The sequence below is a fragment of the Aplysia californica genome, unplaced genomic scaffold, assembly GCF_000002075.1.
Source record: "Aplysia californica isolate F4 #8 unplaced genomic scaffold, AplCal3.0 scaffold00041, whole genome shotgun sequence".
NCBI classification, from domain to species: Eukaryota; Metazoa; Mollusca; class Gastropoda; order Aplysiida; family Aplysiidae; genus Aplysia; species Aplysia californica.
Window position 1 is genome coordinate 98,742 of NW_004797311.1, and position 17,189 is coordinate 115,930.

The following is a 17,189-nucleotide window of genomic DNA, read 5'->3' on the forward strand; positions in this document are numbered from 1 at the left end:
GAGTCTGGGAACATGGAACAAGATCGATTCTTTGAGTCCTCATTTGGAGTCGAGAGAATCGATCCCAGAGTCGATCTTGCCCTGGCCTAGAAGAAACTGTTGAAAAAACACCCTAAATGACCTAAAAGGGCGTTTGAAAAGTGCAAATTGCTCTAAAAATCCTTTAAAAAATCCCTGTTTTTTCTGTTTTTCTCAAAATCTACTTTTTGACACATGTGCAAGGAGTTTTCAAAATCTATAGAAGCTAGAAGCTTCAATTTGGTGTAAAGGTGCTTTAAGATCAATTCTGGGGATCTATGAAAGGGAATTGGGAAATATTGGTAACTTGAGGAAATATTCAATTTTTTTGTAATATGTACCCCAAAATTTCGTCAACTGACTCTAGGGGGCCCAATGACTTTGGGCTCACTTTTTTAGTTTTAAAGATAGGTCAAAATCCTTTCATAGATCCATAGTTCATATAGGTTTGTACTTGTGTGCCAAATTTCAGGGTGATAATTCAATATTTACTATGAAATTCGTCTGCACTAAGAAACTGGTTTGAAATTCCAAGATGGCCGCCACAGAGACCCATTTTTCAGAAAAATTGTACAAATTCACCCCTAGTACATCCTATTTACCTATGAACTTCTTGCACAATTACATGATTTTGAATAAAAGTCATTCGTTTAGAAAAATTTTCCGGGAGTGTACGTCTCCCCTTAACCCCTTCTTTGCCTTATGACATAAATGAACTTGACCATCCATGATTTATTTATAGAGGCACCAGCCATCCATGTCCAGGTGCTGTTTTAGCCTCTTTTTCCTGTCTGCGGATTAATATTCTTTTTTTGCCAATTTATTGGTTCTGCTTCCACGTACCCCGTATCTATGGTTCTCAACCTGGAAATCGCCTATAATTCACTGTAATTCCCCCCCCCCCCCTTATAGTATAATGTACCTGGTACGTCATGAAAATGCATATTTTTAGGGCTATGCTGTACCATGTACGTTACGGAAGTTGGCAAAATTTGCTGCTCCTAGTTGCCTGTTTGACGTTACATGTACGGCATGCTTATAACCTGGCTCTAATTCTTCTGTATGGAGTTTTAGCCACAAGCCCTCCGTAGATTCGTATTCAGGAATGAAAGACGTGCGAATCGGTGTCGAATTTGCTAGTATTACTTTACGCGGGCGGCCACTTGCTCTTGTAAAACTTAAACATCGAAATGACTTTTAAAAGTCAAATAAATTCACTTTTTGACTTAGATTTGCAGGTTCTTCGAAATTTTGAGTAAGATTGGAGGAAATGGGAACTAAGAAAAGTGACAATCGAAGACCCGATGTCCAGAATATGTCACGAGTGCACTAGTTCCAGATATAGATCTAGACCGCGTGTCCATTAACACTGAGACACTGGGCTGCTGTCTCGAGAAACGAGCTTTGCTGAAAATCAGTGCTGACAGTGGAACTCATACCTCCTGCCAATGAAAGGGTTAACAGCATTTTAAACGACCCTTCTCACTCCCTTTATTTATTCGCAAGTTTCAAGATCACACAGAAGCATATACAAACCACCAAGAACAAATAAAGAAAGAAACAAAAGAAGTTTCCTACCATCTGCAATTAGACTGCTGATGGAATGAACATTAATGTGTATTGTTGTTGATTTTTTTTATCTAAGCCCCTATCATCATCACCAATGCCTTTCACCTGTGGCAGGGTATAGGCCACATACAAGCTTCTTCTATTTATCTCTGTCCTGGGCCATTCTTCCAAGCTCGTTCCAAGTGAGCTTCATCTCTTTCATGTCCCTTTCCATACATCTCCTTCTTGTTTCCCGTGACCTACCACTGCCTCGTGCTCCAGGTGGGTTCCCACTGCAGCGACTGTCTTGTGGTGTTTCCGCTGGGCTTTCTGAAGGTGGGTCCCATCAATTCCCACTTTCTTAGTCCTATTTCTACTTCTATATCCTTTTGTCATGTCCTTTCAGACAGCTCTTCATTTCTTATTCTGTCCTGCCACTTAATTCTTAGGATACTCCTCATACATCTGTTGATGAAAGTCTGGACTTTATTCAGTAATGTTTTTGTTGTCTTCTAAATTTCGCAGCCGTAGAGGGATGATTCTGAGAGTTGTCCTTAAAGGAAGATTTGGCAGTTTGTTCCATCATAGGTGGCTTACACAAGCTTGACGATTTTCTCAGGTATTCCGTAGTTCCGCATGAGTTTCCAAAGAGTTTCTCTGTCCACACTGTCAAATGCTTATTCATAATCAATGAGGTTGACCACGAGTGGTGAATTCCATTCAAGCAATCCCTCAACAATGATGCGCAGAGTAGCGATCTGGTCCACACATGATCTGTTCTTGCAGAATCCTGCCTGGTTTCCTCGGAGCTTCTCGTCTGTTGCCAGCTTGATTCTCTCCAGGAGTATCCTGTTAAAGACTTTCCCAGATATGGACAGGAGTGTTATGCTTCTATAGTTGTTACAATTGCTGAGGTCTCCCTTCTTTGGTGGCTTGATTAGGTGGCCTTCCTTCAAGTCTGATGGTATTTCCTCCTATTGCCAAACCTTTTCGAATAGAGCATAGAGAATTTCCACTGATGTATTTTTATCTGCCTTAAGGGCTTCCGGTTGTATATGGTCTGGACAAGCTGCCTTGCGGGACTTCACTGATGTTATAGCTTCCGCAATTTCTCTCTCGAAGGTGGTTGCGTAACTATTTGGAGGTCATTTCTGGCTGGAAGAATTTCTGATTGGTTTTCTGGAGGTGGTCTGTTTAAGAGTTGATCAAAGTGTTCTCTCCATCGGTTAAGTTGCCCCTCTGGGTTGAAGATAGTCTTTCCCTCTTTGTCTTTCACTGGTAGAGTGGGCTTGCTGAACCTACCTGAAAGAGTTTTTTGCTGTCTGGTGTACAATTCGCAAGTGTTCGCCTGTTGCTGCTTTTTCTGCCTTTTCTGCCAGGCCATTCAGGTAGGTATTCTTGTCCTTCTTGATGGAATTCTTTACCTCCCGGTTTACTTCCGTGTACTCTTGTTGTGTAGCTAGTTCTCAGTTCGGGTACGGCTGTTGTTGACTTGGGCCTTCAGCTCTCTTCTTCTTTTGACTTTGTCTAGATTCCTGTGAAATCCATTCATTCCTGGTGTTGACTTTGGGTTCTCGGGTGCTCTGGCAAGTTGCATTTACTGCCTCTTTTACTAAGCCCTATGACCATAGTATATTATATATTTTCAAAATCTATTGTGAATTCCTACATGTGGTGAGAGAGATGCATCGTATGTGACATATTGTATGCCAGCTTGATTTTTATCTTCATACTGAAATTCTTTTTTGAAAGCAATAAACAATTTAAATTCTATGTATGTCTGCATGTGTTTTTGACCATTCCTGTACAGCCACAGAAAATTTCCTACTTTCACAATAAAGTATTATCTTTTTTTTTTTTAGATACTATTGTGCAAGTGACTATTGCCGCAATTGAATAGTGTCCTCAAGTCTTTCCTTCCCCATGAAAGTGCTACAGTTGTTGCTAAAAATACTTTTGTTTTTCATCTGATTCACTCTAACTAATTACAGGACCAAGAGCTTGCTTCTCTACTGCCTTAGAAGTGATCTATTTATGCTGACCCCAATATCGAACAGTCTTTTATCCTTATTTCTCTTTTGGCTAAAATTACCTGGACATTGTTGGCTGGTGCCTCTATAAATAATTTTTAGGGGATGGATGGTCTCTCCTTCATTTTTTTTGTGTTTGTTACTCTCTTGTAACACCTATAGTCTTCGGCTCTAATATGATCTTAGTATGTTGCAAGTGAGGTAAAACTATTACTGAATCAGATAAAACATATCTGCTCGTTCTTTTGACCTCTTTATTCTGTTCCCAAACCAAACCTGCATGTTCCTTGACCTATTTGTACTCACCCGAAATCAAAACCCATGTTTTGTGTTCCTTGACCTATTTATACTGACCCCAAACCTAACCTGTATGTTCCTTGACCTATTTCTACTGACCCCAAACCTAACCTGTATGTTCCTTGACCTATTTCTACGGACCCCAAACCAAACCTGTATGTTCCTTGACCTATTTATACTGACCCCAAACCTAACCTGTATGTTCCTTGACCTATTTCTACTGACCCCAAACCTAACCTGTATGTTCCTCGACCTATTTATGCTGACCCCGAACCAAAACCCGGTGCTTTGTGTTTCTCCAGGAAGAGGCAGCTGGCCAGCCCGTGCGACGAGCTCACCTAGACGACCTTGGCACGGAGGACGACATTGAAGGTCTGAGCGTGCGGCAGCTGAAGGAACTGCTAGTCAACAACTTTGTCGACTTCCGAGGCTGCTGCGAGAAGGCAGAGTTGGTGGAGAGGGTTCGGCGCTTGTGGGTGGACTACCTCAAGAACAAAAAGAAAGGTGGGTGCGGGTTTTGTGGGGTTATTTAACTTTGGACATGTGGTGAATAAAAAGTTTCAAGCCCTGCTATGACAGTGGAAGACACTCCCCTGGAAGTAGTGGACTCCTTTGCATACCTTGGAAGTGTCATCGATGGTAAAGGTGGAACCGAGGCTGATGTTAAAGCGAAAACCGCCAAGGCGAGGTCAGCATTCAATCTATTTTCAAAAGTCTAGAAAGCAAGCAACATCTCACAGTGCACCAAGATTCGACTCTTTAACTCCAATTTCAAGTCTGTGCTCCTCTACGGCCGTGAAACTTGGAAGACAACAAAGACAGTACTGAATAAAGTCCAGACTTTCATCAACAGATGTATGAGGAGTATCCAAAGAATTAAAGTAGCAGGATAGAATAAGAAATGAAGAGCTGTCGGAAAAGACAGGACAAAAGGATATATAGAAGTAGAAATAGGACTGAGAAAGTGGCAATGGATGGGACCCACCTTAAGAAGGCCAAGGGGAAACATCTCAAGACAGTCGCTGCAGTGGAACCCTCAGGGAGCACGAGGCAGTGGTAGGTCACGGGAAACATGGAGGAGATGTATGGAAAGGGACATGAAAGAGATGTATGGAAAGGGACATGAAAGAGATGAAGCTCACTTGGAACGAGCTTGGAAGAATGGCCTAGGACAGAGATAAATAGAAGGAGCTTGTATGTGGCCTATTTCCTGCCAGGGGTGAAAGGCAATGATGGTGAGATCTCTATTTGTAAAAATGTTCATGAAAGCAGAAGTTTTAAAAAAATGCTCAAACACTAATTTTCCTTTTCATTTATTTTTTTCTTTGAAAATTTTCATGGAAGCAAAAGTTTAGAAAATACTTAAAGTTTAATTTTCTTTTTTGTTATTTTTTGGGGGAAAAGTTTCTTGGAAGCAGAAGTTTTAAAAAATCCTCATATTAATTTCTGTTTTCTTTTATTTCTTTTTCCACAGCTGAAAGGATACAAATGGAGGATGAACTTGGTAGGTCGCAACTCTTTCAGAGGATGTTGAGATGTGCAGGACTCTATCATTAATGTTGACTTTGATTGTTTTGTTGTTGTGTGATTATTGGTTTCTTTTTTTTTTGGTCGTCTGGATAGATTCTGCTTGCAGAATTCTAATCAGTGATGTCTATCATTATTTTACTTATGACCATGGGGGAAAAAAAACAACCAAACGTTTGGTGTGGGTTTTATAAAATCTTGATCTGCGTTCATTTTAGTGAATCTGATTCAGTGGAGGAGTTAAGACTTTTTCAGTTAAACAATGAAAGGCAAATAGTTTGCTTGTTGAAGTACTGGTTTGTATAGGAACTGAATGTGAGACATTAACCCTTGGAGCCCTTGCCACCGGTACACGTGTGGCGCATAAAACTTCTCGTATGTCGAGCAACCGGAACAGCAGTGAGCGAGACTCTATGCCCAACCCGGCCCGCCTGAGACAAAACACATACGGGAAACAGCATTTACTACTCAAGACATTATTGATTATTTGGAAGATCTTTCCTGAATTAGATGCTGGTAATGACGAGGGCTACCCTGAATGGGTATATGGAATGTGATTCTGACAATCCTATGAATGTTAATAATATATATCGCTCAGGAGCTCAGGTAGAGGGGTGCAGGGAGCCTCAGGAGGTCACGGCTCAAAGGGTTAAGAGGTATAGAGAATAACATTATCACTAGCTACTGTATTGGTATTGTGTCAATATTTGCACTTAAGTTGTGATAGGAAAGGTAAAAGAGACAGGAAGCAATAATCGCCCAGCTTGTACTTAAGCATGCTTGATTGCGGTGCAAGCCTAATGTTTCAAGAAAAAAAATACTCTTTCATTTACTGGAAAAGCTTTTTCACAAAATTATACTAAATGTTTTTTTGTTTTTTTAATTTTATGTTTTCACTGTCTGAAAAAAAATTATTATACAGTTCTACGGAAAATGTGAGAATAAAAGAGCAGAAAATGCTTTCACTTAATAAACTCTCTTATCATTGAGTTTTATGAAATGGGGGGGAGATTGTATAGATTTGCCACCCCTATCAACACTATTAGTTTATTTAGGAGGTGGGACCTCTGAGTTTAATGTCCTTCTCCGAAAGGACTGAGCTAAGTATAGGAAATTGGATGGAGCTGAGGTTGGAACCCGCAACTTGCAATCTCATGATTATGAATCCAGTAGCCTAACCACTAGATGACCGATACCACCTCAAAAATATGTGAGAAAAGAGAAAGAATGTATTGACACACACACAAAAATGTTTATTCAAAAGTTTTACCGAAATGTCTGAGAAAAAAATATACATTCTGAAAATGCCTCAACTTAATGGAAAATTTCTATTTCAGAATTTTACGAAATGACCGAGAAAAAACCAGGGGAACAACAACCATCAAAATCATCAGAACCACCAAACAAAGGTAGCTCACCTTCAAAAACGGCAGCACCATCAGTGTCCGATGAGGCAGCATCATCTTCGGCCGTGACTGAGGACAACACCACTTCAGGTTCGAACCCAGGCCCGTCTGGTGAAACCACAGAAGAACCGGATAGTGCGTCTACCGGCGCGACTCATGTTACCGATACAAAACCTCCTGTTGCAACGACGGAAACCTCTGCCGGCGACGCTACTCTCAGTCGCACAGATGATCTTTGTCACATTTGCATGGACTCCCTGGTGGACTGTATTCTGCTAGAGTGCGGCCACATGGTCACGTGCACTCAGTGCGGAAAGCGTCTCGCCGATTGCCCGATTTGCCGACAGTATGTCGTCAGAGTGGTCAGAGTTTTCCGTTCGTGACCTCTCCGCAACATTTAGGCATTCCTGACGTGAGAGGCCCACACATTACCACCATACTGGTTTGTTTTTCCAGTAAAAGTAGCGTATAGCCCCCCCTTTCAACCCATATTTCTAGAACTACTTGACCTTGTTGGCAACCTGTGGGTTCGCCATGGAGGTCATGGGTTACAGCTATATCTTATAGGAACAGAAAATGACAGGTGTGTTCATCATGATATGCAAAGATATTCTGGTTGTGGGGGGGGGGGTGTTATACTTCTACTTTTTGTTTTCGTTGTACAATTTCTGTTTTCCATATATTATGTGGCGACTGTGATAAAGATCAATACATGTCAAGGATTTATGGTGATGGTGAGAGGTTTTGTTTTGTTGTGACAACACGAAAAAATGAGCAACTCAAAAGTTTTTGTAATTTTTTTCCTCCCCTTGCCCTGTAGAGAAGGGTTGAGAGGAGTATCAAATTTTTATTGTGAGACTCGTGGTTATTATTCATTTAAAACTATGAAAAAGAAAGTTTGAAGACTTACAATGAACCTATGTGTGGAACCCATATGATTGTGTGGGTGTCCTTTACACAAAAATTATTTTTTCTCTTTGTTTTGCCTGTTTTAGAGAGCCTGTACATGACACTGGCTCAACTGTGCCAGTCATACATGTGATTGCATAACCCGGCCTTAAACAGTGTTGCTTCTTATGATGTATACATATATATATATATATATATAAATATATCTTTGATGTGTTGTTGGGAAATATGCGCACATAGTCAATATGTTTGTGGTTTTGAAGCTTGAACTACTTTAACTTCATCATGTATTGCTGCCCAATCACCACAGGTATTAACCAATCATGCTATGGTGATGTCATAAATGCTTTTTCTGCCTTGAAAAAGGCTTATTATATTAGCCCTGATGGACGTGAGCTCACACCTGAGCATGACTTTGTTAACACCTTTTATGATGGACATGTTTGGGAGGTTTTTTTCAACATTAACAGCACCAAATTATTTTGTCTTGATAGTTGGGAGTGGTTTCTGTCATTTTGAGGTCCTCTTTAAAAGTCAAAGATTTACATGATCCAAACAATTTTATTATCAAAGATTTAGAATCTTTCATCTTTTGTCCCATAAACCTCCTTTCAAAGCTATTGCAGTGCAGCTAAAAAAAAATTTGCCCTGCTGGAAATAATGAGGAAACGGCAACGTTTTTGAGGATGACTGAATAGAGGACTTACTGGAGAGCCATGATCACCAATGTCTGTTCCAGACCTGGCGCCCCCTTGAGAGAGAGAGAGAGAGAAAGAGAGAGAGAGAGAGGTTTTTTTAGTGATGAAATGCTACTAACAGGAATTTATGAATCTGCTGTGTTCTCCTTTCATCCCACACATTCTCAGATTGTTGACTGGTGATTGTGGTGTAGCAATTAGGCACTTACTTTGCTATTGCACATGGAAGGCTAGAGTTCAAGTCCTGAGTTGGGGAGAATTTTCTTCAAGTATCCCCGTCGGTCTGCCGTAACATTGTAGCCCTGTCAGCCTAGGTTGGGCTTGACAGGCAGGGTCGACGCCTGCCATCTAAATAGACTTAGGTTGTGACAATGGGGGATGTAAAACTTCTCCATTTACATTATTGTTTAAACAGATTGTTGGACTGCGTGAGACTTTGCTTTAACTCAGAACAGTCAGTCATTTCCATTTTTGTTTTTGAAGCTGTCTCCTCATCTGGATGTTTTGTTTTTCTATTCTTTCTTAACGATTTTGAAAATGCGAATTTGTCAGAAAGACAAAAATGAACCATTATCTAATAAATGACTGACTTTTGGAAAATGTATCATTCACTTGTGAATTTCGGTACTACTACACTATTGGGTCATGCATGTATAGTGATAGGCCTATACGTGTATACATTTCATTTAAAAGATCAAATTAGTTTTCGCTTGTTCCCTTTTTACCCCCTTGTGTCTTTTTTGTGTTTATGGAGCAGGATCAACTAGGTTTAGAAAAATACTGTGTAAATATATATATATATATGTATGGATTCATATCAGATGTAAAACACTGAAATTTCTTGTGAATGTGGAGACAGCCTTTGCTCTTTGACTGAGGAGACAGTCAAGGGTAAGGAAGATATTCATAGACTTTTCTTCAGTATGATGTTCCCCCATATTTTCTCATTTTGTCCAGTGCAACTACTCGGTCGTCACTGCCTGAATACAATTTCTGCGGGGGAATGTCCCAGTCATTGTTTTTCAAATTATTTTTTTCTGCCATTTTCGGCTATATTTTGGGATATTCGAATGTATTTGGGTCAAGACTGGAAGCGCCATAGCTAATTTCGTAATGAGTTGGCTTTTTAATGAGAATTTAGCATGGTTTTTAAAAAATCCAAAGTGTCAATCAAAATTTGTTTCCATTAGCAACAATGTTGAAGAGCAATGGTTCACTCAAAACAAAAGCATCCATTACCCTTTTCAGTCCACGAAGCCACTGAGATATGCTTTTTTATTCAGATTATATTGTGGGTTATACTGGCCAAGACTTCAGTAGTAATTTGCAACTGGTGAGAATGAGAATAACAGTTACAATGCTGGCAACAATGATGGAACTTACCTATTTTGAGTGGGCGTGGTACGGTACTCTCGCAGAGGTAGGAAATGAATCATTCGATAGCTCCCAACTTACCCGAAGCTAGATCTAGTGCTAGCAATATTAACAAACCTAGCACGACTGCAAGTATTAGATCTAGTACAAGATTAGGATCTGGAGCTGCCTGTAGGTCTAGAGGTCTTCTGTGAGTGGAGAGTGCGTTACGGTTTACTGAAGCATTTCATGTAATTCATTGTCTCCAAATTACTGAACAAATTATGTAGTGGAATACTTACTTGTGTAGTGTTGCTGCAAAGATGATTTACATGAAAGCATTTCTTCTGTGTATCAGTCTATTTAATGGATAATTGTGACAGTATGCATGATGAAACTCATCAACACAAAACACCATTCGACCCCTATATTGTTACAGCTTATTCAGTTACCTTTCAAGTAGTATCAAATATAAACACTTTTTTTTTTAAACATCAGTAGCAAAGTCAGTTTGAATAAGACAACCTACTGTAACAGATGCTTCTTAGTAAATTAATGTCAGCAAAATGGGCAAAAAGTCAGTTGAAAAAATTGCAGGAGCAATGAGTTGATGGGCTATGTGGTCTGGTCAAGAGACTGAAAAATATAAAACATGTCAAAATAAGAGAGTGAGGGTCTAGCAGCAGTAAGAAACACAGAGTTCTAATACATGAAACGTGGCCAACCCCTTTTTAAACCACAGGAGAAGCTATATGGGCCAACAGAGGAATTAAGCTGGACGACCCAGTATGTGATTGATACTAGTCTTCAAGTGTGATACTGAAGAGGAGATGAGCTGTAGTGTATTATACATGATATGATTGAGAGTTTGAAGTGACTGAGGCAGAAGATCAGCTGTCTCATCTTCTTTGATGGCATTCTATTGTGAGAGTTCACTCCTCAGGTTTCAGATCCTATGAGATTTCACTTTATTTCAATTTATCCCTTGAAGTTTTGGGTTTTTTTCAGCACTGGGGTTTTGTAAGTAACTTTTGTGCCTAATGTTATTCCCCATTGTTGACATAGTGAGGACTAGAAAACAAAATTTCCATTTTGATGAAATTGCTGTTTATTGGAGATTTAAAAGATAACTTTTGATACCATCTCTTATATCTACTGCGAAGATGCAGAAATTTTGTATTAAATTGCATTTAAAAAGTGACTTGTCCCATAAAGATGGAAACGATTTTTTAGAAATTGCATTCAAAGAGATGTCTCTTTTGTGTTCACTAATAATTCGGCTCAGGTCATAGTATTCAGATCCTGTTTTTTATCTGTGAATCAGTACTTGTGAATGAAAAATATTATCATTCTGTATTTCTTTCAACTTTACAAGTAACTGGATTTCACCTTGTCATGACAGTATTATTATGATTTATTGTATTCTTCTTCATCAGTCCTGGAATTTTTTAACACATTTGATTGTAAATGTTTTTTTATGCCTCTATCAACAAAGTTAAGATTTTGATAGCATAGAGTTCCCCAGTTTGGAAAACAACTTACATTTTCTGCACGCTGTGGCGAAGAGCCTAACCCTTATTACACCACAGACAGATTCCAGTCCACTTCGGTATGGCCTATAGACCTGTTTTATAGTATCTTAGTCCCAGACCTAGGGCTCTGATGTGTTTCCACTTCACAGTGGAATCCACCATGTGACGCAATTTGAGCTAAATGAAGGGCATGGGGGGATTGTGCAAGCATATTTGACTATATCAAGACGAGTGCTTTGCCCTTCATCTGTGCATAATGGTACAGCTCATGGTATTCACGCTCCCCAACAGTATTTATAGAGAGCGAAAACCGGCGTCCATGACTGTATAAGGTCTAGGGGTACAGGTCTATGGCTTGATGTTTCTGAAAAGCTTTCAGGTCCAATTTACATATATATATATATATATAATTTATTTTTATTTTCTCTCGATTACAAAAGTTTTGTGTGTAAGTTGTTGGAGGACGCCACTGGCAGATCCTACTCTTACGTCTTTTCTTTCCCTCCATAGTTTCTGTTTGTCTATTTTACCTTTCTCTTTCAATTAACGACCCATATTTTGTCAATGAGCTTCTGTTTTCTTTTTAAAAAAAGGAGTTTTGTTTGATACAGGAACTGCACAGCAAAAGTTCAAACTCAACAATAACTTGGGCTACAATGAAAGATATTACAGATTCCTCGAGAGATAAATAGTGTATATGACACGTAAGCCTTAACTTTGTTCCCCTTTTCAAAAGACTCATTAGTCTGTAGACTTACTTTTGGCAGGTGATCTTATTTGGCAACAAACGTGTCACTTCTGCTTTGCAGGTAATAAAATAATGTCTTTATAGTACTATTTGTTGACTCAATACTTAAGTCTTTTTATGCAATCTTTCTTTTTTGCTTTCAGTCAGAATATTTTTTTAATGGACTGTTGTTCTTAGTGTGTTGGAAATTTCATTGACAAAAAAAGACATATCACATCCTCATTATCATCATCATTCTCATCTTTCACCCCATATATTGGGTATAGGCCACCGTGAAGAGCCCTGGGTTCGTCTCTATTCTGGGCGATCTTCTCCACTTATAGACGAGTGTCAGCCTTCCTTTCTTTCCATTTCCCCGGGGGTTCCATTTAAGGCTTTGTCTTGTCACGTTGTGAGCTGGCTTCCTGACATATCACGTACCGCTGTGTAATTCTCCACCAATATTTCTTAAATGTGGAATTGCACAGAGCTTTTCATAACCATCTAAAGGTGTGTTCAACCTCGTGTGGAATTTATTACCCTAGCGGTCTCATTGTATTTGGTGGGCGTGCATTTTTTGTGACTTCATACTGTAAAAAGTTTTATAACTGTTTATTTCGAGGCCAATTTGTTTTGCCTTTTTTTTTGTGGTAATCGTGTTGAAACCCATGATTCCTTGTACGTTTATGATGTTGATGGATAGGTCGTTATATCGTTGATTTCATGTGCATTTTAATACCAAGAATGGCTGTTTTTGTTAGGAGTGTAAAAAAAAAATTCATGTTTCTGTGTCTCTGGAACCTGTTCTGTTTAAAAGTATTCCATGTACTAACTGCTACTAGCCAAGTGTGATGCTTGAATTCTACTTAAAACAAAATTTAAATTGGAAAAATTAGTTGGTACCTGAAAGTAGTGCCGTTATATTCTAAAGTCTTACTAGTTAAGACCTTCAGTTTTAGTTATTTACAGCAGTACGCTTTGAGTTGTTATGCAAAAATTGGAGTTATTAAAATTTCTTTTTACTTATTCTAGATTAGTCTCTTTATCTGTTTTTATCAAGTCATGAAATGAGGGGTGGTAAGGTACAACCGAACTGTCCGAATTCAATTTTTTTGTTTCTTGCAGCTGTCTGTTTTTCATGACTATTTTCAGTTGGGCTCAATCATTTCATGAACTCTGATTTTTTGGCAAGTTATTTAACTGTTCTGAGCCTAGATAGGAAAACTTTTCAGGAGGGAGACAAAACTTCTTAATTCTTTTGTAAATTGGTTCTGCATTGTGTGTCTTTCCTTTGCTAGCCTTTAGTATCTGAACTTAGAGAAAATATTTCTGGAGCACATGTAACCAACACCACATATTAACAAACTGCAATTTTTAAAGAGTTCAGAATTTTGGGGCTTGGAACATCTGAACAGCTGGCTTAGAATTTACCTACTTATGTTGCATCATCTTATTCTAGGGAAAATCATTTTGACACTGACTTTTTGTGCGAAATATACTGTATATCATCATGTTCACTGTGTGTAGTCTGCGAGATTCTCCCGTATAGTCTTTTGAGAAAGTCTGTTCGTTGCACCCAATACTGCTACACATCTCAGATATCAATGGTAACAGTCGTGAACCATGTAATCCCAAAATTAGACCAAGTTACGTTTCTTGTCGGAAAAGGTCACTTGGACCCCTCTTGCTTCATTTCTTAGTTAATATTGTGCAAGTTTACGATGTGAGAATTACAAAATGTGACATTGTAGCAAAATGTTATATAATGTTTTCTGGTATGCTTCACGCTTTAACACTGATTTCTTTAAAAGTAGCTGTTTCGGACTTGCACGTTTTGTGACTGTTACCATTGTAATGTTTGTGTTAAGATAATATCACATGTTGTTGTATGAGCAAAATGTTTACACCACCAAAGAAAGGGGTTTGGAAATTGGAAATCTTTCATTTTAACCAATCTCTCCTTAGCCCTTCCCCTCGATGCCTTTGTGGATGAATGTGTTGTCCGTGTGTGATAAGTTATAGAAGCTGCAAGAGGCTGGCTCTGTCTAGACAAACCTAAAGTGGTTTCATTTGAAATCTCAGCCTGCAAAATAATTGTGTATGTTCCTTGTGTTGGGTCTTTATTTACAATATTTGTGCAACTGTACTTGTTGGACTCATGAAGCTGAAAGAGGCTGGGTCATTTTAAAATTTACGGAAGGCTTGAAATTACAGTACGTCGTACCAGCTTTTTATGTTTGTTTATATGATTGACTGTGCTGTTTGATGACGTTTTATTGAAAAAAGAAGACCTTGTTTCGAAGAAAACCTTACATTGGCACAATACACTAAAAAAACATTTTCTTACTTGCTGAGCTGAGACTGTAATTAATGTGTAAGTAAATGTAAATGTTCAAGATTAATAAAGCCCATCCCAGTGTTACGTTTTACATTTTATGTGAGACATTCAGTTACCCTCATGTCTGCAAGGGAACACAAAAAACCCATTGTTTTCCAGAGTGTTTGAAATGGGGAGAAAATGGTAATTTATTCTTAAAAGAATCTTGGGGGGGGGGGTTTTGGTTTGGGGGTTTTTTTTGTGGGGGGGGGGGGGGGCAATGTGTGAAATAATTCATTTTTAAAAAATGTTTATTGTTGTCTTGTTTATATAGAATATATTTCTACAGTTTTATTTTATCTTTTTGTTTTTTTTGCTGCTTTTTTTTTTTGGTGCTACATAGGGTTGATATGATTGTCATGTTCTTGTGACAGTGTCATGGTGAAGCAATGATAAGACAAGATAAAATAAGATGGATACATGTGCTTTTACTTGGAGTGTTTTGGAGTTTCAAATCTTTATTTCATTAATTTTTCTTTCTTTTTTTTTCCACTGAGTTTGGCGCTCACTGCATATGACCTGGACCAAATTATGTTTTTGCTTCGTTTAGGGAGGTATGCTGAACCCTATGTTATTGTGTAGAGGTGAAACAGGTACTGATAAACACATAGCAGTTAACCCTTTCCTTTTCTCTTTTTCCGCCTGTGTTAGCCCCCAGTCTGTTACCTTCATGTGCACAAAGCAGCCTTCCTGTGTGCACTTTCCTGTGTGCTCGAATGAATCTCGGTATACGGTGTGCCAGTTCAGCTAGCTCATAGCATCATTTAGCTGTTTACAGTCATCAGATAAATAATAATAATAGATATCATTTGTATAGCGCTAATCCCCGCTCAACAGCTAGCTCTATGCGATTCGCAATCTATACTGTTAACCCAGCGGACCTGAGATCATTCTGAAACAAACTCAACTTCCTGGGAAGCATACAGTGCTAGCAGCCATTTATAGGCACTAAAACACTAACATACTGACAAGATCTTTCGCTGTCTGTGGCCGGGTACCCTTTTCCTCTTGGGTGAAGTGAGGAAAGTTCGTGTAAAGTGCCTTTCCCAAGGACAAAACGTCAGACCCACGGCTGGAACCCCCGACCCCGCAACCTCACGATTACAAGACCGGTAGCCTAACCACTGGACCACCGACGCCACAAAATCTACAAAACCTCAGCAAATCCTTCTTGTGTATGACCAAACTGTACGTCGAGAGGATTCATTTTTATTCAGCTTTATGTTGATTTTATGCACACAGTTTAAGTCAGTTCTGAGTTATCGAGTAGTTTGTGATGCTGAAAAACTGGATGACAAAGGTGTTTGCAGACATACTTGGGAAGAGCTATCAGAAATAAAATACAGTAAATTGTCTCCGCTGACATTTGCTCTGACGCTATTTCCCCTCCTGAAATGAAAAACAAGGCTGCAGCTCGATGTAGCCTACCTGTTTTTATCTTATTCAGGCTTATGACTGGATTGAGGCAATCATTTGTAGCTGGAACAGTGGTACAGTGTTTTTGACCGACGTCAGCGCCACATTATTTGCCCAGCTGATTTTAACTTTGTTGGAAAAGAAAGGGTTAATATGTTCAGAGATATATGCTGTACTGTATTGGTTTTTTAAACCGGTTTTGATGAATGTAGAAGGCATGTATGAAGTACAGTCAATTTTTTTGTCTGATGTTTTTGCATTTATTGTACTGTCCGAACTGTGTCATCTACAATATTGGGAAGTCATTTTTCAAAGAGAAGCTTTTTGTATTATTAACTTATGTAAGAACTGCTATCGGTTGAATTTTTCCATTGTTTTTGTTGGATAATCTATATTTGATGACGAAAAAGATTGGGAAAATTATTGCGGCATTCTTGTCAGGAAAGAAATGCGTAGACCTGCTGTTGAGATACACTCAGCCCGAAATTTTTATTTTTTATTTTTTATGCAGATTACACTGTGCTCAATAAATATTGTGTTGAAATTCAAATCATAAATGTTGAAGGGAAAAAAAGCAAAAAGGATACATACTATTGGTACAATTTTTTTTCAAATGAAATAGTTATTTCTCTCCTGAAAAATTTTGCATTCTGGGCAAAAAAAGATCTAACAGCTTTTGTTCGTTTTTATCTATGATCTGTTAGTACAGAGATCCCAAAATGTGGAAAGAAAATCTGTGACAGGTGAACTTGACTACAATAATTTATTCATTACACCTGCAGCAAAATAAATATAAGGCATGAATGTATTACTTTGCAGAGGAATCCTTTTTTTGGTCAGCACATTTAATTAGTAGGCCTACTAGTACAATTAATGTTGAGTCATCCCTCTCATCTCCTTCAACAGTTGCCTAGTGAGTTCGAACTACTATTGTTTTATTAGCATGAAGGAATATGCATTTACATACTTATCTTATTGAAGTTAAATAAGAGGAGCTTTTGATTTTTTCAATTAAAGATTATGACTACTGCCGCACAGGAACGCAGCTTAACTGTTTGCGGACGTGCATTCTGTTCATTCGAACGCTTGAAGACACAATGTTTCGGAATACTAAAAGAAGCAAAACTTTGTTATTCATTCAGAGTTTTCAATTCTGTTTCCTTTATTTGGTAATTAAAAAGACAGATAACAATAATGTATACTATGATATACGCACTTTTTTTTTTCTAGACAGTGGGATGGTTCGAAATATCCCGCAACTTTGATTTTGAACTGCTGCTGTCGGACGTATGTGTCCGCTTCGTCCTTAATGAGTTAAAAGCTGAGACCCTAATGTGAAGAAATAAAGACT

At 38.6% G+C, this 17,189-nt stretch overlaps 1 protein-coding gene across 1 annotated transcript in view; it reads left to right on the top strand.

Annotated features, from left to right (window-relative positions):
• Positions 1 to 7,451, top strand: part of LOC101847559 (E3 ubiquitin-protein ligase RNF34) — a 30,378-nt gene extending 22,927 nt beyond the window's left edge. The window contains exons 7-9 of the mRNA XM_035968145.1: positions 4,196 to 4,397; positions 5,368 to 5,397; positions 6,758 to 7,451. Coding sequence (XP_035824038.1) covers positions 4,196 to 4,397; positions 5,368 to 5,397; positions 6,758 to 7,209 — 684 coding nt within the window. The 3' untranslated portion in view covers positions 7,210 to 7,451. The remainder of the gene's footprint in view (positions 1 to 4,195; positions 4,398 to 5,367; positions 5,398 to 6,757) is intronic.
• Positions 7,452 to 17,189: the final 9,738 nt, after the last annotated feature.